General features: G+C 39.2%; 1 protein-coding gene across 3 annotated transcripts in view; it reads left to right on the forward strand.

Annotated features, from left to right (window-relative positions):
* EYA1 (EYA transcriptional coactivator and phosphatase 1) overlaps positions 1-25,872 on the forward strand; it is a 166,308-nt gene that overhangs the window by 104,059 nt on the left and 36,377 nt on the right. For all 3 annotated transcript variants that reach the window (XM_080802030.1, XM_080802031.1, XM_080802032.1), the window contains exon 11: positions 6,885-6,974. In XM_080802030.1, the coding sequence (XP_080658156.1) occupies positions 6,885-6,974 (90 nt within the window). The remainder of the gene's footprint in view (positions 1-6,884; positions 6,975-25,872) is intronic.

The raw sequence follows: 25,872 nt of genomic DNA on the forward strand, positions 1-25,872 counted from the left end.
TTTCTCTTCATGACTTTAAGCAGACACTTGCAATTTAATATCCTATCAAAATAATTCAGGAGCAGAGTTAAACTTCAGTTTTCTGTGTGTATATGGGATGTTGGATGCTGTTTGTTTTGCTTTAGTAAGAACAACTTGAGAAGAAGGTCTCCGCTCATAGGATGTCCTGGGCATAAGAACTATAGTAAATTGACACTATTTCTTGGTAAACCAGGAAAAAAAGATAAAGGATCTCACTGTATTTTCTCTTTTTGAGCCTCTTCACTGTATTATTCAATTTTTACTAGGGAACTGAATTGCAGAGCACGTAAGAATGTATTTTGTAGAATGTTGTGATGCATACCAATACTGAATTTAAAAAATAAATAATTGCCGGCTGATCTTATGCTAATCTTATCTACCACATGAAGCAGATAAGAAAGGCTTTATAAGCCGCTGTTCTTAGAATGGGCTGCTCTTTCAGCAGGTTCTACAAATTAATCAGGCATTCCTAATATGTTTAATACTATATTATTTAGATAGAATCATTTTAGGACTCAGATGTCTGGGTTTTTGGTTTTCTTTTCCTAAGCTAGGTATCTAGGAATTTTCTTTACCAATATTGAATGCTAACAATGAACTAAAGAACAAATTTAATTTTTTTCATTGTAATTATTTGAAATACTCTATTTATTACTTTTCATTCATTTATTATTCTACCAAACTTTGGGAAATCTCTGTGCCAGGCATATTGTGCTAGATCCCAAGGATATAGAGATAAGGATGCAGAGATCTGGCCCTGCCCTCCTTAGACAAGAGCACATGGTACCCAGCTAAGGTACCCAATGCAGCCAGGCTGAGAAAAGTCAGGGATGAGACTCCTAACTGATGAAGGGGCGATGACCTCATCATACTAATGTGGGTAAACAATTGAAACCAATTGTTTGCCCTGATTTTTTTTAAGGGCTTTGGTAGGAATGTCCATTAGAGCTCCTCCTCTTTTTTTGTTTTTAAATTTCAATTCAATTTAATTAACATATAGTGTATTACTACTTTTAAGGAAAGAATTTAATGATTCATCAGTTGCAAATAATACCCAGTGCTCATTACTTCAAGTGCCCTCCATAATGCCCATCACCCAATTACCTCATCCCCCCCCTTCCCCTCCAGCAACCCTCAGTTTGTTCCTATAGTTAAGAGTCTCTTAGGTTTCCTCCATCTGTTTTCCTCTTATTTTATTTTCTCTTCCCTTTCCCTATGATCATATGTCTTGTTTCTTAAACTCCACATATGAATGAAATCATATGACATTTGTCTTTCTCTGACTGACTTATTTCACTTAACATAATACCCTCTAGTTCCATCCACATTATTGCAAATGATAAGATTTCATTCTTTTTAATGGCTGAGTAATATTCCACTGTGTGTGTGTGTGTGTGTGTGTGTGTGTGTGTGTGTGTGTGTACCACATTTTCTTTACCCATTCGTCAATGAACATCTAAAAGACCCTCCTCTTTCATATAAGGCCTCTGCCTAGTCAACTTTTGAAGAAAAGATTTCAAGAAGAATAGTTTGAAAAACTATAAATTGGTCACATGTTAGGGAGGTATGCAAGAGTCTGACATTTATGGGCCTTTAGTACTTGATGAAGTGTTTGGATGTTTTCTAAAATTGATGGGAGAGTGACATTGTCATGGTGAGAGCCTGAGCATAGAACCCAGGAAACGAGACTATTGCAGATATCCACAGAGGAGGCACATGGCTGGGGCGTGGGGAGGGGGAGTGTTGGAGAGTAGTGAGTACGAGGAACGCATGAATTCCGGATCCAAATGGCAAGATGTCATGATTGATTTGATGTGGGGTAAAGAGAGGCTCTTTAAAAGCATGCCAAGGTTTGGGGCTGGTAGGTTGCCATTCTCCTAAAGAAGGAAAACAGTAGGTTTCCAGAGAAACTATGATGAATCCAATGTGCAGCACACTGAGTTTCAGATCCTGTATGGGACATCCAGCTAGAAATGACCCACAGGTAACTGATATGAGTTGAGATCTAAGATTTAGTAGAAGGGAGCGGGGTGATTGTTGAAGCCATGAGTGTGTTGGGGTCTGTAAGGCAGATCCCAACAGTGAGAAATGGATAAAACAGTCCCAGGGGCCCATATCACTTAAGGAATTGATGATGGGTACTCAGATTCTAGAAAGATACTTCAAAAAATAGCGATGATGTTATAGGCACCTGGAAGGAGAAATGTCAAGAAGATATTGAACAATAGTGACAAGTGCCCCAGAGGGTCAAGTTCTGGGGAAAAAAAAAAAAAAAAAGGAAACATTTGGCCCCAAGGTTTACTTAAATGACATGCTTCTTTGAAGTGGAGGCAAAGTTCTAAATAATTTTTCAAAAGTGATATAACAAAAAAAGGGTTTTATAAAAGCATCCATTTTATAACTGCTGCTCTGGAATTTGTTATTGCAAAGCACAAGAAAAGTAAGATTAAGCCAAAGACGTGGTGATTTTAATGTCTCAGTTTTGGTCTAAAAAATGTGGGTTTTTTCTTCCTTTAAATATGCCAAAATAAGCCATCAAGCTATGACTAATTTATTAACTGTTCACTGTTGGCTTTTGTCACATTTGACTTGTATCAGATACAGTTGAAAAATCCGAAGGTATTAAAAGATTTTTATAAAATAAATTTCACCTCAATATGAGCTCTCCAGGGTAAGCAAACCTGTGAACGCGGTTATCTGTTTGCTCTTCTGCTAGTTTCCTCTTAGGTAAACCACTGCGGGTGAGGCGTCCCGTGCACTCTGCCAGCCAGTCAGCCCTGTAGCAGGAGCAGATCAGAACACTGCTACGACCCCATTTCCCTGTCTCTAAAATCACAAGGGGGTGTACTCCAGAGCTCTTCTTTTCCAACTGTGGGTCCTGATCCATTAGTGGGCCATGAAATGGAAAATTATCAGAGTGCACTCCACGCAGTGGGTCAAGTTTTGTTTTGACAGATTTTCATTTCGGCTCTTTTTTGTGGGAGAGACAGAGGGAGAGAGAAAGAAGGAGAGAGAGAATACTAGATCATCATGGAAAATGTATTTTTGACCATGGATTGTGGTTTTAAAATGTTTGAGAAACTGTATTCTCAACTAGAACCCCTTCCTATTCTAAAAATCCATTGTTCCAGTTCACTGTCAAACTGTTCTTTTGGTGTAGTAAATGGCTCATAACAATACAGAGGAGCGGCAGGTATAAAAATTGTGAAGGAAGGACAGCTAATAACAAAGGAGAAAAACATTAAAAGGTAAATAAGGCCCACATCTGTGTTGTATTTGACCACAAGTCTGAACAAGCCTTTAAAATTTATTAGTATTCCAACTAGCAAGTCATTACTATAATTTATGAAGTAAAGTTAAAGTATGCTATATATTAACAAACAATGGAGTAATTCTTTTGATGGCGGTATAAGTAAGCAACCTTATCAAGGAGAAATCATACTTTTTCCAAAGTAACAATACCATGGCACATAAATTCCAGAATTGGCAATTAAATAAATGTGGTGAGTCTCTTCCACCTGGCCACATAAAAAGATTCATTGACATGGTTATGAGACAAGTCAGTGTATTTTTATTGGCCTGAGCTAGAGGGAGTAAACACCTTAGTCAGGTGTTTTGTTTTAGAAACAGCTGTTTGAACTTCTACTGGTTAGTTCTGCTCTAGGGTATATTTGAGCAATTGCTTTTTCCAGCATACTTTACTGATTTGGAATCTGAGAGAGTGAGCAATTTCCTATAAAACTAAGATTCAGTGAAAGTTTTTCTTTACTCGTGAACTATTTTTAATTCTTCTGCAACCTACAAAATTGCATGGATTTTAAGGTGGTATTAAATAGGGATAATTTATTTTTTTTGAAGATTTTATTTATTTATTTGAGAGCGAAAGAGAGATCATAAGCAGGCAGAGAGGCAGACAAGAAAGAGGGGGTAAACAGGCTCACCGCTGAGAAGAGAGTCTGATGCAGGGCTAGATCCCAGGACCCTGAGATCATGACCTGAGTGAAAGACCGAGGCTTAACCCGCTGAGCCACCCAGGCACCCCAAATAGCAATAATTTAAAGAATACTAAAGAATATGACTCATCGGGGCGCCTGGGTAGCTCAGTGGGTTAAAGCCTCTGCCTTCAGCTCAGGTCATGATCCCAGGGTCCTGGGATCGAGCCCCCCATCTGGCTCTCTGCTCAGCGGGGAACCTGCTTCCTTCTCTCTCTCTGCCTGCCTCTCTGCCTACTTGTGATCTCTATCTGATAAATAAAATCTTAAAAAAAAAAAAAAGAGTATGACTCATCAAACAGGAAATCTGAGGACAGTGTTTTTATTTGTCCTTCCCTACCCAGCTCTTGAACATCAGTTTGCCTCTCCTTCTTTCCTCTCTGCCCTGTTATAAACCCTGGGGTGTTTTTCTTTGCCCCTTTGCCAATCTAACCCCTGACTTTTGGCAACACTGTGTGTAAGGGCCTATTTAGCCAGAGCAGCTCCACCTCGGTTGTTTATGCAGTAAAACTTAAACTGAGCCTGCCCCCCCGCCCCCCCCCCCAGGAACTTATTAGAAGCAAGTCCAGGAAACCAGTAAAATGTGGTTGACCAGTCCCTGATAACAGAGCCCAAATATAATATAAGGGCGGGTCAGGTCAGGTGGCGATAACAGAGCCGGAATGCAGGGATGAGTCGGGCCAGGTGGAGACATCCAGTCAATGGATACTGTCTCCCTAGCTACCAAGGAGTGTGGGCCCCGCCTTTTGGGCGCCAATTCTGACCAAGGTGATAGGCTAGTTCAAATAGCTACTATGGGGTGAATTATAATTCAATTAGCCACCCATGTGTGACCTAGCATGACTGTGCGGCTTTCTCTGTGTGTTGCAATCCCATTGGCCACCTGTGTGTGGCCAGGCTCAACCACATGGCCTTTGCTCTATAAAAGTTAGTCTGTGAGGCTGGGAGAGGTTGTAAGAGGCGGCCCTGAGCGGTGGGTTTGATTCTCCATGCTTGGCGCGAAATAAAGCTTTGCTTGACCTTCGTTTTGTATCAGTCTCACTCCTTTGACCACGGACCTATCACTGTGTTCCCTGCCTCCTCCTCACTATCAGTCAGTGGAAAGAGAAGGCCTAGGCAAGACAGGAATTGAGACCAGCAATGTCATCTTGCTCTATTTCCCCAAACGCTCAGCTGTCCCTCCTTTGGGACTCCTGAAAGATAGACCATTGACTTGGGGGCAGGGTGTGAGCCTTGCTGGTGAAGTGGGAGGTGCAGGGGCGGTGTTGACTCCTTCTCCCTGGCCAGCCGATTGGCCCTGATAGCCAGTAAGTCTCTGCCCCCATCCCTCCATCCCAGGCTCCTGCTCTCTCCAAGGTGTAGGAACAGGTATGGTTGTGCCCAATTAAGAGATGAGAAATTTTTTTTTAATTGCACATGAGAACAAAGTGCTTGTCAGTTAGCCATCTGACTTATTAGATGAGCAAACTAAGGATGAAGGAAGTGAGGACACCAAAGTGAGAGAGAAAAGGTCAAGCCTGGAGCCTAGGTCCTGAGCTCTTCTTCTAGCATGTCCTGCTCTTTCCCAAAGTCCATGAGGAGATGGTACTTGAGGTCAATACTCAAGGGCTTGATAGATTATAAATACGTGGGGAGTAGGGGGCAGGACACAGACAAGTCTTGAGTTTTGGAATGAAGACAGTGTGCTCAGAAGACAATACACAAAGCATACAAGGTTTATGTAGGACAGTGTAGATACACAAGAGAGTACACCAACAAGTAGGTGACATGTGAGGGCATAATTTATCCAGTTACAACTTTCCTAGTTCAACGATGATACAGGTGGATTCTATACTTATTCCAAAGGTCTGCTGAAATAATAAGATAGTATTCAGAAGTCATTGTTTGGAAATATTTAAAATGTCATACCTGTAAAAGCCAATATTGTTGTTAGGATGCTGGTAAAACCTTCAGAAACTCACATTACATCTTTGTGTACTTTACGGACGTTTTTTTCCTTCCTCACTAATTATGCAGGGTCTTCACCATGAACCATGTTGTTTCCTTGATTTGATACAATACCAATACAGTAACACCATAAAAACTGCAAATATTTCTATAGCCCCTGTGCTTATGTCAGTGCCAGTAAATGTCATCAGGATATGGGGTGGATGAGACAGACTGCTCATCACTAGTGTCCAAGGCTTGAAGTTTTGGATGGAAGCCATCGTACATTTCAGAATGCTGGTATTCCCCTTTTTGTATGGGACTGGCTGTTTGATAATGGGATAGTGTCACATGAATGTCAGGATCAGCTCCCCAGGCTGGGCATGGTGCCAGGTGGTCAGAGTGGCCATCACTTCCTACTATGAGTATACTCAAAATTGGCAGACGGTCTGAATAAATAAGAAATAATGATAATTATCATCTGAAATAGAAATAGTATTTATTACCCCTCTGAAATTAATCTACATTGTATCTGTTTTCTGGTATTTGTGGCAATGCTTTTAGATACTCTTAATGGATTGTGGCATAATGTAAACAACATCTTCTCCAGTCACTGAATTTCTTGCTCCTGAAACAGGCGCGTGAAACTAAATTTCCTCTACTTTATATGTCTACGTAACTCTAGGTGTTATATCTTTGTAATAGTTTAAGCAGGAGATTATTTCTTCATTAGGCAAAGTACCAACAGCATTTGGGTCACTTATTAAATAAGTCACTGAAGTTTGCATACTGAAGTTTGGATCACGTAGATCAAAAGCAGCTGGAGCCCCGATCTCCCGATGACTCTCTTACTCTCAGCCCTTCTTGGCACTGATTCCCTCTTACTGTGACCGTGTAGTCCATGAACCTGAAGGATATACTTGACCTGAAAAATTCTTTTTTTAGGATCCACCTACATCAGTTTCCCTTGGACTGCGAATGGAAGAAATGATTTTCAACTTGGCAGACACACATCTGTTTTTCAATGACTTAGAAGTAAGTTCTGATTATTTTATATACACACTTCATGGTGCATGTCTGAAAATTGATAAGTGGCCTTGAAATATCAATGAGATATTGTTTTGTGAATCTATAACTAGAACAATGAGATAAATTAATTATTGATTATATGGTAATATGTTTGCCTTCTTTATTTTGACTGTTGCCTTTCAAGGTTAGATTCCTCATGACCCTTGGTAAGGATTCAAATTTGATGTCAAGAATTTTAAATATTAAACCGTGTTGATATCAGAAGCTACCGATTCCTCAGCTTCATAATTACTGTTGAGATGGGTTCCCTTCTGAATCCCTTAAAGTTGTGATGGTGGCATCCACTGTCCGCATCACACTTTCATCCTATTGGATCCGCTGCTTGTCTTTCTGGCTGGCCTAGTTGTATATCATTTCAGCCAGGTTTCTGCTCTTGGACTTGCTGGGATTTCTTAGGTCAAACTGCTGATGATTTTATTTGCCCGTTACAGTTTTGGGGGGGAAACCTTTGTAAGATGGTTGATTAATTATGTCACGGGCACTGTCAAACATGATGATCTCAATTAGCAGCATTCTTAAGAATAACGAATATTGTTTCTCTTATCTCCATTATGAGAACACACGACTATCACTACGTTTCACTCTCTTCTTAATAGAGACAGTTGTTTATTTAAATCCTGCTGTTAAGCAAGCCTGTGGTAGACCTGCCAACAGGCATTAATCATCAAGTTGTTGTTTGGGTAGATTTTATAAATGTATGTTATTTCAGACAGCAAAAGAATCTGAAAGATTCAAATAGAACTTTTACTGATCAAAGTTAATTGGCGGCAATTGGCCTTTAAATATTTCCTGATGTTTCCCTTTTCAAAATCAAGCAAAACACACCTTATTTAATAGATGAGCCAAAATCATTTGAAAAATGCCAGTGTGTGACAGAACTTAAATGCGGTTTGTTCAACATCTGTCCTGTATTTTGATTTCTTTTCATCTGCAATGAAACTACTCATAGACGAATTGGCAACTTCCAGTGCAATAAAATTATTTAAATGTGCTTCATTTTTTCCCCATTCCTTAGTGAAATATTTATTTTTACACTTAGGGTAAAATACAATTTTTTTTTTTTTTTTTGCATTTTAAAGTGTTTGCTTTTCTTAAGGAAATTACATGTTAGGCATTACTGATTTTTAAGGTAGAAATATTCCAAGTGAGTGACAAGTTCAGAGTTGCCTTTAGGAGAGCTTAATAATCATTCTTATTTTCAAAAGCTGTTTCTGATTTATGGCTGTGATTCGCTTCATAACAACACAAAAAAATTCCATATTTTACTAGTATGTTAAAATTCCTTCCCCAAGTTTCCATTTGTTTCTAATGATTCAGACTAAGCTGATATTTTGTCTTGGGTACAACCTTGTTACTCTTATTGATGTTAATAGGTGTTAATAGCACCCATCAAGAAGAAATTAGCAGTAATTTGCTATTGCTTTTGAATTCTACCTTCTTAAAAATATCAAAGCTCCGTCTATGCAGTGCCAAAACTATGTGGTGAAAAGTGAGAAGTTGGGCAATGTAATAATTCGGCATAATATAGACCGAAAAACTTCCAAACTTGGTTTTGGTATAATATAGTTGGATTTTTATTTATTTAAGGACATTATTCACAGTGAACTATATACGGAGAGTGTCTGGAAATAGTGCTCAGACAAATACATGAAAAATACATATTGAAAGTTCTAGCTTAGGGATGTAGGGGATATAGTTTTTCCATAAGCCCAGATTAAAACAAAAAGAAAAGGAAGAAGTCCGGGGTTCTATGCAGTCATTAAAATATCTGATTCTGTTCTTGGCATAAGGACTCTTCTTTATGTAAAATAGAGAAGGGAATAAACCAAATACAAAAATCAATAGTAGAAACATTATTTAGGCTTACAACCTTACAAAAGTTGATTTTAAGTTACTTTACTCAATAATATAAAGGTATCGGCAAAATGAAATATCCATTTAGCCTCTGCCTTTGAAAATTGTTTACTTGCTCTAGGTTTGCACTATATTTTAAGAATAAATTGGTTCTTATGCTTCTTTCAATCTTTCATTTTATATTTTTCTGATTCAACAAACCTGGGACTGGTCATTGCAAATATTAGTTTCTTTCAAAATAAAAAGCAAAATTATTTCCTGGGAAAAATAAATGTATTGGCATTAGATTCCCAAGAAAACCAAAATTATCTCATCAGGCAGAAATGGTGTGGTAATGCTTGATTTCACACTCTAATAAGCAATGTGCTGCGGTGGGGGGCATGGATATTTTAATATATTTAAATTACATGTTTTTAGCTTTCTAAGATCTCTGATACAAGGAATTTCAAGGAGATTAATGATCTATTGGTTAGCTTGAAGTGTGATTTCTGAACTCCAATTGTTGACATTTGGCCTCATTTTCTTTTAAAATGTTAACTTTTTGCCAGCAACCCCTCTGTATAATTTGGTTAATTCACAGTTCTGGCTTGTAAGAGAGTCTGAATAATGAAGCGCACTATGTGAGAGACTTTCCGGAACACCTCTTGTATTGTCTTGTATTATATGCTTAAAATTGTTATTAGGATATTATTTAGGAAATTTAGGATATCTTTTTGAAATAATTTAGAAATACTGTAATTTTTTTTAAACAAAGTTAATCATTTTTGGTTCTAAAAGTTTTGTCACCTATCGTTTAGTAGTATTTTTTAATAAAAGCAATCACGATTTAAATTAGTTGTGCTGACACTCGGGAGGTAATAAAAAGAAATTTGGGTTTTTTTTGTATCATTAAAAATATTTGACATGTTCAGGAACATGAGTGACAGGGAGACATAATTATCAAAGGAAATAATATCTTCCCCCACCAGAGAAGGATTTAGACTTCAGTTCCATAGCGTACTTCTGCCTTTCCTATTTCTAAGTCTGACTAATGTCCTGCATATCATTTTACCAAAAGGTCTCCACGTGCAGTATGATGATGCTTATATGGAAGTCATTTTTTATGAATGACAGTATGGAACTAGAGGTGGTTTTTCTCCCCCTCAGCTTCTTTAGTAAAGTATGACTCTTTCCGAGTGAATGGAGAAAGGGTTCTTTTTATTGGATTTTTACTGAAAGGCAACTTGCAGAGTGAGGAAAGGCCTTTTTGTGTACGATAATGTTTCAGTTTAACTTGCTGTTGGTCAGTTCTCCTGCTAGATTTGTCCACAGTTATGGCAAATATTACATCAAGATGGAAAGAAGTAAATAAAAATAAGGTGCAAGCTTATGTGGAATTTTCTCTGTCTGTGTGGTGTCAGTATCTTTTCGCTGGCATGGGGGTTGCCATGCTAACTGGTGGTGTCTGCGTGGTTGGCCTCAAGAGGCTCTGCTCTCAGTCCACACTCCCCAGCTGCAGGGATCAGGGTTGGGAAGTGGCAGGAATACTCCCCACCCTTCCGTCTTCCTGTGCAGGTGTTGGACACATCACATTCACCTGGTTAAGTGTGAAGCTACGTTGGAGCATTCTCTTTCTCCTCGTGTGTTGTGGGGACGGTGGGGACAGACCAGAGGATTCCTTCATGTTAGGATTTACATAAATATTTCAGTCCTTTCTTCGGTCTTCAATGTATAGATTCCTGTCCCAGACCTGATTTTTAAGCACCTGCTATTGGTAGCCCCTTGTTTTCACCTTTTCTACTAAGAAAAAGCTTGGGATAGAAGGTTCTGGTGTCAGTAGAGGCTAGCCTGCGTTTGGTGAGTCAGAGGCCATGGAAGGGAGTTGGATAGTTGTCTAAATATTGCCATGGTTTGAAGGAAGGGAGCTGTAGTGATTTTTCTTTTTTCTTTCTTTCTTCTTTTTTCCCCCAAAGATTTTATTATTTAAGTTTTTTTAATTTAAGATTTTATTTATTTATAATCTATTATAATTTATAATTTATTAATTTATTTTATTTAAGATTTTTTTTATTTTATTTATTTATTAGAGAGAGGGAGAGAGAGAAAGAGCAGGGGCAGAGGGAGCGGGAGAAGCAGACTCCCCCACTGAGCAGGGAGCCTGACGTGGGGCTCAATCCCAGGACCCTGAGATCATGACTCGAGCCAAAAGCAGATGCTTAGATGCCCCTGTCATGATTTTCCTTATAAAGCAAAAAAATGTGTTTGCCTCTTGGCTTAATTCAGCCTTTAAAATTCTAGTAGTATTTTGTTACTCCAAACATTGGGTTATCATCTGTTAATTATTTTAATATATGTTGTTTGTAAATTTATTTTTAGCTAGGAAAGAAAAATCTGTCTTCAAAGTATCAGCCTTGCCAAGCTCGGTAGCTTCAATTTCAAGTGACGCGTTCTGCAGCGATCTAATGCTTACGTTTCCAAAAATGTAAAGATTTAAGCTAACTCAGAAGTTGATTTGAGTTGAAAAAATAAGGCACCTAGAAAGTGCCTCATTCGCTATACGTATGAAGAAACTCTCAGGCCCAGAGTCCAGCTTTTCTGCTGGGTGCTGGAAACTGGTTGTCTGCTGCCACAGAAAGGGTTTCGTGGGTGCTTGCAGAAGAGGACATTTCATGAAGGGCTTGAGCTGTTTTCTGTTTCCAGTCCCTTCCACAAGCCAAGAGCACCTATATGAAAATGTGTGCACACATCAATATTATATTCCAAACGTAAACGAACCCATGCACATATACACATACACAAATATGTCACTTGTTGTTTTCAGCTCTGTACATAGGCTTTTGTATACTTATTTTCTCCTTATGAATTAAGCAAACCAGTAGTATCACCTTTTTTAAACTCCTAGTAGCATCTTTCATAACACCCCAAATATTTCCTTCTACCTTTAGACCATTAAATGAATTAAAACGAATTCTTTCTTTTTTTTTTAAGATTTTATTTATTTATTTGTTAGAGAGAGAGAGCACAGGCAGAGTGGGAGGCAGAGGCAGAGGGAGAAGCAGGCTCCCTGCTGAGCAAGGAGCCCGATGTGGGACTCGATCCCAGGATGATGGGATCATGACCTGAGCTGAAGGCAGCTGCTTAACCAGCTGAGCCACCCAGGCATTCCTAGACCAAATTCTTAACCTGTAATCTCAGAATAGAATAGCAATTCCTACTTCCTTCCCCATGGAAGACAATAGAGTTGACTTGGCCTTCCTCTGTTTTAATGTAAGTTGTTTGGCCTTCTCCATTCCCTTAGTTGCCAAGAGTAACAGCAAAACTCTCAGTGTAGAGGGCAAACTACAGTTTTCAAATAACGAATGATTATTAGACATAATAAATGAATACTGAATTTGATGATGTAATTGGTGGCTGAAGAGAAGTAATGTCCATATTTTATTATTATTACTGATGAGTCATTTGAAGTATTCTTCCTGTTTCATCATTTCTTACAAGAAGATTCTGTCATCTTTTATCTAAAATAAGAAAGAGAAATAAAAAAAAATATAGTCAAGGGCTTCTTTAATTCTGAATTTCATCAGAAAGTTAGGAGTCAAACTATACGTAACTGTTTAACATAATAAAAGATACTAACCCTACCATGACAGCCAACATTGTACTTAGCAGTAAAATGAAAGAGGCACGTTGTCATTACAAAAGGAAAAAAATAAAAATGCCCTCTCTCAGCACTATTATTCAGCATTATTTTAGGAATTTGAGGCACAATAAGATGTGAGCTATAACTAATAAAATGAAAGTGATGGAAATGATTGTTTTTTGCAGAAAATTTGATATACATAGAGAACTGAAGGGAACCTACTGGATAGTCTTAGAATTTATAATGTACTTCAAAAAAGTGAACAATTATAAAATTAAATTTAAAAATCTGTAACTTTCTTCTATTATAGCCAGACATGCAAAACTTTTAATTGTAATTTTAAAGTAGCAGGAGTCACTGTAACACCAAAACAAAAAAATCAAAAAGAGGAAAAATAAGGAGTAACCTATGCAAGAAGTATTTGTAAGAAATATATGAATAAAACTTTGACATCTTACTGAGAGATCTAAAGGAAGATTTGAATAAAAGTGTCTTCCTTTCCTTTTCTTTTTTGTAACATGTTCTAATAATTTGTAAAATGGTCCCTAAAGTCCATTTGAAAGGATAAATAGGCAAAAAATAACCAGAAGTTTTTGACAAAAAGTAATAGCATCCCACTCAACCAAATATTAAATATTTTATAATTCTACAATGATATGAAGATTTGTGTTGGCCTAGAGTGGCATTGGACTATCTATGGGGAGAAAAGATCACACAGGCGTAGCCTCAACTTCTAGAAAACTTCTGTATGTTTTAAATTAATCCAAGCAAACTAATGGTGAAGGAATCGATTATTCAACTTGTATGCAGAATCGAGTCAATTAAAGAGTTAAAATGTAAAAGAATAAAAGAGAAAGTATAGATAGATCAAAGAAAGATCTCACATTGCTTACAGGAAGTAAATTTTTGGGTAGCTATTTGATGATAAGCCTCAAGAGCCTAAAAAATTGCACACATTTTATATCCAGACTTTTTACTTTTATCAGAGATAAAGGCAAATGTTTATAATAGTAAACATTTCTGAATTATGAAATTCTGATAATGTTTTGTTTCTTGACCCAGATGCTGGTTACATGAGTATTCCATTCGTGAAATTCATCAAGCTGTATATATATATTTTTCAAAAATGTTCATTTTTAAAAAGTACTGTTTTAAGGAATAGACCCACACATACAATTTGCTGTCAATTCTGTTAAAAAAAAATTATATGTCCTATGTATAATATATTCAACAGCTATTTTTCTAGCAGAGGATCTGACCCAATAGAAGGCACTCAGTAAATATATATTGAATGCAAAATAAATGGTAGAACAAAAAAATATATGGAAAGATACAGCCTAGAATTTTAACATTGATTATATCTGCGACTTGGGGGTTTATTATTTTTATTTGTGCTTCGCTGTATATTCCAAATTTCCTATAAAATATGCTTATTTCTTTTATAATCAGGGTAGGAAACAAATACTATTTTTGAAAACATTAAATAAAAGATAAACTTTTTAATTGATAAAATAAGGAATTAATATGTCAACTCAGTAAGAAAAACTAAGACAGAAATAGCTCAATAGAAGAAATGAGCAAAGAACATTGAGCAGATCATTCGCAAGAGAAAACATTCAAATCGTCCACACACAAAAAGGAAAAATGTTAAGTTTCACTTTTGGTAATTAGAAATGTCAGAGAGTAAGTGTTCAGCCTGTTGCCCATTATATCAGCAAAGATTTTAAATCAGTAAAATGGTCTGCGGTGCAGTAAGATAAAAACTTGTGTACATTACTGATAAGGATATAAATTGGTACAAGTTTTCAAAAAAGCAGTTTGATAATATGTATTCAGTAGCTTAATGTGATTTTTTCTTTTTTTTGGCTTGGTAATTGTACTTTTAGTTTGTATTCTAAGAAAGGAGAGTTGTAGACGGATAACTGATACAGTAGTGATAAGCATTCAATGACCACTTGTCCTAATGCTTTGCATACATTATTCCACTTCATACCCTGAGGTTTCTCTAATAAAAACACCAGAATTATCTCCATCTGATGGAGGAGCTTAGTGAAGCTTGGGGGATTAAACCAAAACTTGCCTAAGCTCATACAGCTACTGAGTGACAGATTCTAATGCAGGACTGGTGCTCTCTAGGAGTCTACTCACCCCACTCTGTATCTCCCCATGGTGGTTTTTTTCTACCTCTTACATACAGAAATGTTTTTAATATCCAAAAATAGATTAATAATGAAATAAATGATAATACCTCTGCATTGAAAATTGGTTTTTTTAAGACTACGTTAAATACAGAGAAAATATTCATGGTCCATTTCAAGTTTAAAAAGTAGGCTCTGTAATACAGTGTAAATGTAATGTTAAAATGTGCAGCGTTATTATCTGAAAAGGCTACATACCATATGATTCCAACCATAGGATATTTTAGAAGAGACAAAACTATGGAGACCGTAAAAAGATCAGTTGGTTGCCATGGATTGGAGGGAGGAAGGGATTAGTAGGTGGAGCTCAGACAATTTTTTAGGTAGCACAACTATTCTGTGTGATGCTACAGTGGTGGATATACAACATTATACATTTGTCAGAATCCATAGAATGTACACCACCAAGAGTAAGCTCTCCCATAAACAATGGACTATGGGCAGTGATGATGTGTCAGTGTAGGTTCATTGATTATTTCAGATGTAACACCCTGATGTAAGATGTCCATAGTAGGGGAAGTTACGCATGCATGCAGCCACGGTGCATATGGAAAATGACTGTCCATTTTGGGGGAAATCTATTACTTCTCTAAGAAATAAAAGTTTATTAATTTTTTTTAAATTATGGCATATTAAAAATACTGGAGGAAAAAAATATTTTTAAAAGCTACCATAATATAACTTCAAGCTGAAAAATGAGTCTGCAAAATAAATCATACTATATGATCCTATTTTAATGTATATGACATTGAAAGATAACCAGAGGTAAATATATTAAAAGTCGCCGGTCTGGACGATGGGATTACAAATGCATTTTCTCTCTGACGCTCCAAAACTGAAATGCTCACAGCATTTTGTAATCTCTTTTATACCTTGTTGCTTCTGTCCTTTATTCAATAGTTAATACATACCTGTCAAGCAACCATTAAGTGTCAGACACAGTTCTAGATGCTGAGAATGTAGTGATGATTGAGTCAAGGTTATTCTCGTGGAATTGCACTCTAGAGGGGAAGAAGGAGATAAAAACTATGTAAATGAAATCATTTCATGTAGAAATAAGTGCTATAAAGAAAAAGAGTAACTGGGTAAGAGTGGATCAGCTAAAGGGGGGCATCTTTAGCTGAGATGTTCAGGAAATGGTATCGCTGAGGAGAGGATATTTGTGAAGAAACCAGGAGGTTGGGAGGGAAGCAGGTGCAACTACAGAAAAACATTCTGGAAAGGGAATGGCAAGTGCAAAGGCCCTAAAGTGGAAGTGTGTTTCACTCCTTCAAGAAATGAACAAAATCTGTGTGGCTACAATAGAGGGAATGGGGGGACAGTGACAAAGTCCAGATCATGAAGGTTCTCATAGACTGTAGTGAAGAAGGTGGATTGTTTTCCTAATTTCAGCAGGAAGCCATTGGAGAATTTTAAACATGACCATGATAGATCAGTGTTCATAGTCTCAAAAGGTCAGTCTGATTATCATTTGAGGAATAAGGCAAGACTGAAACCAATGAAACCAATTAGGAGACTGCTGAACCAGCCAGGGAGCTTTGGGCTAAGACTGTAGCAGTCCTGGACATGGTTAGAAGTTGTAGGATGTACAGTATAACTTGGGGGAAACACTGGCAGGATTTGCAGAAGGGATCAGAAGTGGGAGGAGAAAGAAAGCTGAGTCAAGGATGACCACTTGGTTTTGACCTGAGCAACTAGATGGGGAGTGCATTATCTGAGATGAGAAAGAGTGGGTTTGAGGTGATGAGGGTGTGGAAGGAGTTGTACTCAAGTATCTGGATTGAGCATATTAAGTTTGAGATACATACTCAACATCCAAGTCAAGAGATTACACACACACACACACACACACACACACACACACGTATGTATATAGGTTTGGCTCTCAGAAGAGAGAAGCAAATTTGGAGATACGGTTTTAGAAGTCATAAAAGCATCTTATATGGGAAAGAGTGCCAATTGAGAAGAGGGCCTAAGATTGAGTATTAGACACTCTAATAAGCAGAAGTAAGACCAAGAAAGAAGAACTTTCAAGAGAGAGTGTTAAGGAATAGGTAGTGAAGTAGGTGGAAAAGTATGGGGTGCCACAGAAGTCTAGAGAATAGCATTTTAGGAACAAGGGAATGATGCACTGTGTCAAATCCACCAATGTTGAGTAAGTTGAGAACAGAGAAGTGACTGTTGGATTTGGCAAGAATCTTGGTGGTTAATGGGTCTGATAAGACCATTTCAATGAAGCAGGAAGACAGAAGCCCAATTAGAGTGGTTTGAGGAGAACATGAGGGTTGACAAAGTGAAGACAAGAAGGATTGAGAGTTTCCACAGGAATAGAATACAAAGAGATAGGGTGGTGTGTGTGGTGTGTGTGGTGTGTGGAGGGGATCAGAGGATGAAGGGAGACTGTGTAGTTTTTCAGTGTAAGACACTTAGGCATGTTGGATGTCAGTGGGAATGATTCAGTAGAAAGGAAAAGAAATATGGTATGACAAGGAGAGAGAATAGCGGCAAGAGTGAATTTCTTGGGTAGAAGAGAAGTTGGATGGCATGTGGAACATAAGACAAGAAGAAAGGGAGGGTTGACAGGTCCAGATGCTGCCTGGCAGCTGGGAGTTCGGCAGTGGTAAGAAGAGGCTGTTCTCACTACAACAACACTTAGCGCTCTATTATTACGATTTTCTGTCTACTGTTTTCTGTTCCCTACTAGATAGTCCCTTAAGGGCAGAGACAATGGCTTGGCCACTTGAATCCTAAGCTTCTAACCCAGGAGTTGGTACATAGAAGGCTCTTACTTGTTTCTTAAATGTTTTCCAAAATTTTCAAATTGATAGTCTATAATGAGCACTCCTGCATTTATATTTATTTATTTGAGAGAGAGCACTCATGTAAGCATGGGGTGGGTGGGTGGGGACTGGGGAGAGAGAGATACCCTGAGGTCATGACCTGAGCCACAATCAAGAGTCAGGTGCCTAATCAACCAAGCCACCCAGGTGCTCCAGCACCTCTCCTTTTATAATTTGCCCAAGTTATCTTTTTACAAGTAAATAGTTAATCACAGCCTTAAAAACAATTGAGAGTGTCCAAGATGTTACATTTTGATAGCCTTTTCTTAAAATCCTATTTTCAGAATTCTAATGCCAAAATACAATATACATGGAAGAAGTATGATATAAAATCACATACAGTATGGTTCCAGGTTAAGTTTTAACAAGAAGGGTATTTATGTGAAAAGAAAGATAAAAGATTTTCTATATTAAAAATGTTACGAAAATAATTTCTATAATAAAAAAGACTTATTTCTGAGCAGTGGTATAATCCTACCATGAATTGCCCAGCAAGTTTTATTTTTTATTTTCTTTAATTACTATTTCTTCTAATTAGCAAGTGATTGAATTGTAATCAATGACTCACCTATTCCAACTTGACTCAAAGTCCTGTATTTATGTGGTTTGTTATCTTATAGCGCTAAGGTACCAGCAGTTGAACTTGTGAATTCACTCATTCATGGAGGAATGAATGCCTCTGTACCTCAATTTCCTGTTTGTAAAATCAGATAATGATAGTATGTGGCTCATAGGTCCGTGAGAAGATTCAGTGCTTCTGTACTGCTAAGGGCATAGAACCAGCACTGGCCCACAGGAAGCACTGATGGCGTCTAAGCTGCTATTATCGCTTGTGGGTATCTTCTACATGTCGAGAACCCTGGACAGTAGAGCTACAGAGGAAGAAGAGGGGTGACTCGAGGGGTTAGGGAATGAGATCGTAGATGGGTTGCTGCCAAAATTCCCATGTAGAACTCCAAGAGTAATCCTACCAGAAGCAACAGCAACGTCTGCCAGTGTTTAATTTGCAAATGCAACTCGTTCCAGGCACATCACATCACACGGTACTTCGGCTCGTTCCTCATCCACATCCCCCCACCCACCCCATTCCATGACAGGAGATTCACTGTTAGCAGTTAAATAGCTACTGTATCTGGCTTCCATCACGCTGTGCTGCTCCTTCATAGAAAATGAGGATGCTGGCTTCGTGTCAAGAAGACACGTGTGTCTTTGCTTGTGTGGATAAGTTTTCCGTTCCTTGTCCAATTCCGGCCCTGTGTTCTGAAGGAGGACTCGTGGAGCTTGCTGGTAGCCCGGAGTGTGGAGCAGAGCCTTGCTGGGTGTGGAGTCTCCTGGCCACGCAGAGCAGCCCCTCCCTGGGGGAACCCCCTCACAACAGTGGGCCTGCACTGTTGGGCTCAGGCTGCTGATCCACCCCTGGTCGAGTAGACAGGAAGGCAGCAGGACTTAGGGAAACTCCTCCCATCCGTCAGAAAGCATTGACTTTGATGCTCTCTCAGCCCTGTGAACTCCATCTCAGCATCTCTGGCTTACCTGTGCGGGAAATTGAAGTGAAGTGATTTTTGCCCAGAGCCACTTTGGGAAAGCTGGGGTCGAAGCAGGGGTTTCCTGCCGCAGCTCTCCTTGCGCTAAACCTCGGTAGCTGTGTCTTACAAGCTGACACTTGCTCCTCAGCAACATAGAGGAGGTAGTAGCGTGAGGTCATACAGCAGAGCCCAATAATGGCATTTTCTCTGATGTAGCCTCTGAAAGCTTTGCTTCTCGCCATGTCTTCCAAACGGTAGCTACTCAAACAATCTAAAATCTGTTCTGAGCAAGTTGGGAGAGCAGTGGTAGGTAGATAAACAGAGAGGCAGGCAGTCAGCAGGTGGACAGATGTGTGGTTTTAAATCCCTGCTGTTGAATAGACAGAAATGTTGCTTTTGCAGCCCCTGTATTACAGAGAAAGAGAGCTGATGTGCCGTAAGCATACGCATGCTTCCTCCATTCTGGACAGTCTATGAGGTGTAGAGAAGAAGAGATGAAATATATTTGCAGCCCTCAAGGAGCCTGGGTGCTCTGTGAAGACAGAAAAGCGAAAGCACAGTTATATCACAGAATGTTCTCCCCAGGGATGGGGACACGTAAGGACATAATTAGTTAGAGTCCAAAGGCAAGATGGGTCACTCAGGTTGAGGGAGAGGTGGTGGCAAGGCTGTGAGTGTCAGAGAAATGGCTTCCCAAGAAGGAATCTTTGACATGAGAGGGCATGGCATTTAGCGATCCAGCTGAGTAGGTATGAAGCACAGAGCATGAGTGGCGGTTGTGAGGTCAGAGGGTAGAGAGGGGGACTGGAACCCAGTCATGAAAGGCTCTGTAGACTCTGCTGACACGAATGCCAACGATGAACAGTGATCGTTAAAGAATGTTTAGCAGGACCAAGGATGTGCTTTGCATCATGAGGTCAAAAGTGTCGGTAATCTAAATGAGAAATCTCCAGTTTCCCTGCAGAAACAGAGGACGGGGCCAGATGTGAAAGCTCAGAAACTAGTTTGGAAAAAGTGGGGAATGTATTCAACATAGGGGGTAGGGAAGCAAGAAGGTTACTTTCTGGCTTGAGTAATCAGGTATAAAACCACAGGACAGTTAGTTGGCTTGGGAAGGAAGGTGGCAAATTTGGTTTTGAGGTGTTGGACTTGAAGCGCGGGTTGGACAGACAGATGGAATCCGCACACAGTACCGTGTATGGGTCTGAGGCTTGGAAAAGAGAACTGAGCTGGAAGTCATCTCCCTTGAAAGTGGTTAAGATTTCCCAGGAAGGAAGGTACTGGATAAAAAAGAAAAGTTATCTCAGAGCAGGGGTCCCTCTGTGAAATGTTCGTTCGGAAACACAGGCTCCAAGCGTGTTAGAGATTCCTGATTCGGAAAAATGGAATGAATGACTCACGTAAGGCAAGAGGGGTCCCGCTAGCACCCTCCTGGTTAAGCTGCCCTTGAAACAAAGGGTTTTCCTGGTTTGGCCACGGTCTCTTTATTCTGAAGATGAAGCCACGGGGGGTGGGGGGGAGAGGGTCTGAGGAAAGAGGGGACACTTCAGGGATGGAGAGACTGGAGCTCCTCCCTTGCTTCTGACTCATGTGTGACCTTCACACAGTCAACCTGACCAGCCTCAGAGGTGGCACAGGGACACGGAGCAGTGAGGACCCCCTGGGGGGAGCACCGTCAATAAACAGGAGTACCATCCTTTCTTGAGTAGAAGTACCACTTCACCTTTCCCAGAGCTGGCTGGATGGCTGTCAGTTTATTTAAAAATCCTGTGAAACTGACCTGTTGGTGTCACATATGACAAGCTTTTCATTTAAAGTCTTGATTTTGACAGGTGCTCGCTAATCTTCAGTCTGGGAGTGAGTCACTATTTTGTAAAGTCAGATTTTACTCAGTTACCTTCATAGGAAGTTTCCTTAGTACAGAAAGGAATTTTTCTTTTCTTTTAGGTTGACTAGTTCGGGAGAAAACCTTGTGACTTCAACATCCCCAAAATGTGTCTAAGTTGCAGTCCCTGGAGACTTCTCCCATTTCAGTGCAGTTACAATAGAGCCTCTATGAGAACAGCATTTCTAAGGAAACGCTTTCTAAATCCTGGATTCTTCTCGCTCTTAATTGTGTGCTCTTCCTTTGTGGGACAGGTGGAGGGTCTGGAGCAGGGGAGAGGGTCCTGTTTTCATCCTCATTATTTTGCAAATTTGTTCGCCTCCTCAAAAATAATTGACTAAGATTTATCTCCTGGTATTGGCATTCTGGCATTCTGTCAGAAAGCTCAAGGGAGCTCTTATATCCAAGGTATCTCTTCAGCTAGTGGGAGTTGTTGGTCTTAAACAAATGTCTCCACCCTACTGGACTTGGGAGATAAGATAGCTGTGTCAAGCAAAAAAAAAATCAGTAGCTTGGAAAATTAGCAGTTGAAAGATAGTGTTTTGCAAGTACATAATAAGAACCTGCAGAGAGAGTTATGGTGAAATATGAATATTTTTTCAAGTAGGAATTATAACATTTACTTGTCTTAAAATGTAACAAAAATCACTTGAATTCTAAAGGGCAAAAATGAATATTTCTTTTTTTTAAGACTTTATTTATTTATTAGACAGAGATCACAAGTAGACAGAGAGGCAGGCAGAGAGAGAGGAAAGGAAGCAGGCTCCCTGCTGAGCAGGAGCCTGGGATCATGACCGGAGCCAAAGGCAGAGGCTTTAACCCACTGAGCCACCCAGGCCCCCCTGAATATTTCATTCTACTTATGATCACGTACCTATTAAAATGGTCGTAAGCAGAAGTCACTCCTCATTGGCCGAAGGCCTTACAGAGACTGACAAGAAGGGCTCTCCCCAAATCTAAGAGAATATTGGAAGACTTAATATTTAAGTTGAGGCAAGAAATGAATAGATTTTGTGGAACTATTTTTAGTGATAATGGCAAACAAGATGAAGGTAGTCCCATTCTCAAGGAGCTTAGCATTGTGGAAGACAGAGTCAGAGGGGCATGGAGCGTGGGTGTGCAGAAAGGTGAGGTTGACACTCAAACTACCATCGAAAGATTAACAGGGACCCACAGAGCTGCATGGGGGAGGGCTTTGGAGAAGAGTGGTCTAAGCAGAAGGTGTATCATGAACAACGCTCTGAGTCATAAAAGATATCAGTTGAGGAAAATATAATATTGCCTAAGAATATATATAAATGCCATAAACCCGTCAAAGCAGGTTCTTCACAGTGGCCACTAAAACACTTATTAAACAATGACTGTGCTATGCACCAAACATGATTTTAGATGCTTAAAATAGAACTATAAGGAGAGGGGCACCTGGGTGGCTCTGTCATTAAGCGTCTGCCTTCGGCTCAGGTCATGATCCCAGGGTCCTGGAATTGAGCCCCGCATCGGCCTCCCTGCTCAGCGGGAAGCCTGCCTCTCCCTCTCCCACTCCCCCTGCTTGTGTTCTCTCTCTCACTGTGTCTCTCTGTCTCTCTCCGTCAAAATAAATAAATAAAATCTTAAAAAAAAAAAAAAAAGAATTATAAGGAGAACTGATAGTTGTTGCCCTACAAACACAGACAGTCCAAAAAAAAGATATTGGAAATGATCAGCCATTGTTTGGTTAAAAGGAATATGAAACATATACAACATGGAATATTAGAATAATTTAAAAGACAACACAGATGATTAATATAAAAAGATCTTTATTCCATATTGCTGAATGGAGGAGACAGTAGCTATAACACATGTCTGGTTCGACCTGCTTTTTGGGTGTGTCTCCCCCTCTGACAATGCAAGTCTTGTGAAGACTGTGAGGAACTTTGGACAGTTAAGTCAGTAGAAGGAGGGCAGGAAGGATGAATTTAATGTTACTTCTGAAGGATGGGATTAAAGTTTCTTTCTTCTATACGCTTTTTTAGGTTTGCATGAATTTTCTACATGAGTATGTATTATGATCAGACAAAATAAATGTCTTCTCCTAAAACTGCTTTCTAACACTTCTGTGACCTAAGGCAGCAACATTATCACTTCCCTTCTGGCTTGGTCCTCAATTCTGTCATAACTCAATTCTGTCTGATGATCAGAAGGGTTTCATTCTGTACCATCTGTGTATTCGGTCTGCGTCAAGAGAGAAGTAGGGTCCTGTTTAGAAAATAAATAGGCAGAAAAAGACCCATGAGAAGTTCTCTCTTCCTTCAAAGAGTTTATTATCTACTGGGTTACTTACCTGTTTCAGTCTTCATTCCCAAAATCCAGCAAGTGTATTTTGGGGACGGTTGGAAATCACATGTAATATTGTGCCTAACACGCGGTAGGTTCTCAGTGTTTGTCATTACTGTTATTTCAGACAGGGGGTTACAGAGCATACATCAGGGGTTGGGGGGGAAAACAAAAGGCAACCAAAAGTTTAACAGAGGAATTTTCTTGACCAGGAGAGAAAGGAGAGGGAAGGTGGGCCGCCAGGAAATGAGACACAACTATCGTCTGGTGAACGGGAGCGTAGAAGGCTACGCTTACTGGGACTAGCCTGGCAGAAGCACACAGGGGCGCAGTGGGATGTGAGGGTACGCAGATGGACATGGCATTGGATAGGCAAGGTGAAGGGTCATCATGGAGGCCCTCAGATGCCCAGCTGCCTCAGAATATATTGGTTCCAGCTTGATTACTCTAAAGTACATATTAATCACTATCTAGTTAAAAAGCAGAGACAGAAAAGAAAGTGAAATGTATTGCCTGCTTCCAAGAAACTTACACTCCATGTCAGAAATTATATTTTTGAGTTGAGCAAAACCTACTTTGAGAACAATGTGTCTGAAGGTGAAGGTTGAAAGAAGGACTAGCAGCAGGATAAATTCAGTGTGGCACTCTCATAGCTTTATAAGACTTCTGGTTCCTTCCCTGAGAGAAAATTATAGTGACACTCACCTGCACCCTCTCTCTTTAACTCTGTCAGATTCATCAACCCTCCTGGTGATATCTGTATCTGATTTATTTTTTGTGGGCTTGGTGCCTGGTATATAAATAGGCAGTCGGTCATTAGTAGTTGAATGCATGACAAACTGAATAAAAGAATACAGAATTTGTGTCCTGTAGTTCCACAGTTAACATATAACATATGTAACATAAATCCTCTATTAGTGGTGTATAATGTAGTATTTTCCTAAATAATATAAACAACCAAATTTATAATTAACAACCAAATCTTGATTATCTGTCGTTTTAAATATTCATGGCAAAAGGGGTGGTTTGCTAGGGAATGAGAATGTGAGTAAGGAGGAAATTTTTCCCTAGTTTTCCTTTCAGGCACCCACTCCTTCTCCCCTACCCCCACTGACACCCACTGGTTTGGGGCACACCAGAGCTTCTCAGGGTGGAGGAAATCTATGGTAGAATAGTTCACACCAAAATAATAGAGCTTAAATAATTTACTTTTTTAAAAAATATTTTTATTTATTTATTCGACAGACAGAGATCACAAGTAGGCAGAGAGGCAGGTAGAGAGAGAGGAGGAAGCAGGCTCCCTGCTGAGCAGAGAGCCCAACATGAGGCTCCATCCCAGGACCCTGGGATCATGACCTGAGCCGAAGGCAGAGGCTTTAACCCACTGAGCCACCCAGGCGCCCCAATAATTTACTTTCATTTGAAGTCTTTGTCTTATGAAAGAAGACGCAAAGGGAATGATTTCGGGGTGCAGATTTCAGATGATAATACTTAGAAGAGAGAATTTTTTGAGTAAGAAAGTGCCCTTTCAGAAGTCCTCACTTCTTCATGAGGGGCTGACATGAAAGGGGACACGGAACCTTCCAGTAGCTCACAAAACCCTTTTTTTAAGTGCCTGTATCTGGTTCTGCATATTTCTAGAGTCAGGAATAACAGAAGAAATGAGCTTGCAGAATTTTCATCAACTTATTAACTAAGGATGTTATTCTGAGCTACACATTCTCTTATAGAAAACTGAGGATTTTTTACTATTATAAAATTATCTGGCTGTATGATAGAAGTTAAATTAATAAATTGAGCTCCTTTAAACTCAAGTTTCACTCCCCACCCTTGCAGAAAGGAGTCATCTAAAAAGAAAATGACGTTCAAATATCTCTTTTTTAAAAATTATATTGAGGTGTGGTTTGCAGTTAAATAAAGATGAACTGATAGGCATGGAATAGTGATAAACTAGAACTAATATTTCTTGCAGATATTTAATTTCAGATTAAAAATTTCTCCAGGGGGAAAAAACTCTCTTCAAACATCACCTATTTAATATCACAACTTTAGTTCCTTGTTTTATTTGTGATCACAACAGAAATATCCTGTGTAAATTAAAACTTCCAGTTAAATGCTTTGTGAATAAATTGGTATGGGATTCATTTTCCTCAAATGGCAGTGAGGGCTGTAAGAAAGTGATTGCAGAAAAGGATAAAAGGGCTCCTGGTTGGAATATTTTTCCATGTTTCTGGCAGCAAGTTTGCAGTAAAAAGCATGATTTTTATGAGAATGTGATTATTCACAGCACGATGAGAGTTGGTGTCAGTATGAAAAATTCTTCTTCAGTAGATGCTCTCAGCAGGAATAATAAATCTAAAAGAAAGGCCACAGGAGTCATACAGAACACTGTTGCCAGTGACAAATTATGTTTGCCAAACGATGAGCAAACCCATTGAACACTGAGAAATCAGTTCAGCAGTAAATCAAAGGCTTATTCTTAAAAGTAGTTCTGACTCACCATTCAAAAGGATGACATTTATATTACATGCTGTTTTTTTTTAAGTTTTGAAATATTTTGTATGTTAAGTCTGCCTTGAATCTTTTAAGACATGAAAAATCACATGGCACCA

The sequence above is a fragment of the Martes martes genome, assembly GCF_963455335.1.
Source record: "Martes martes genome assembly, chromosome: 4".
Classification (NCBI taxonomy): Eukaryota; Metazoa; Chordata; class Mammalia; order Carnivora; family Mustelidae; genus Martes; species Martes martes.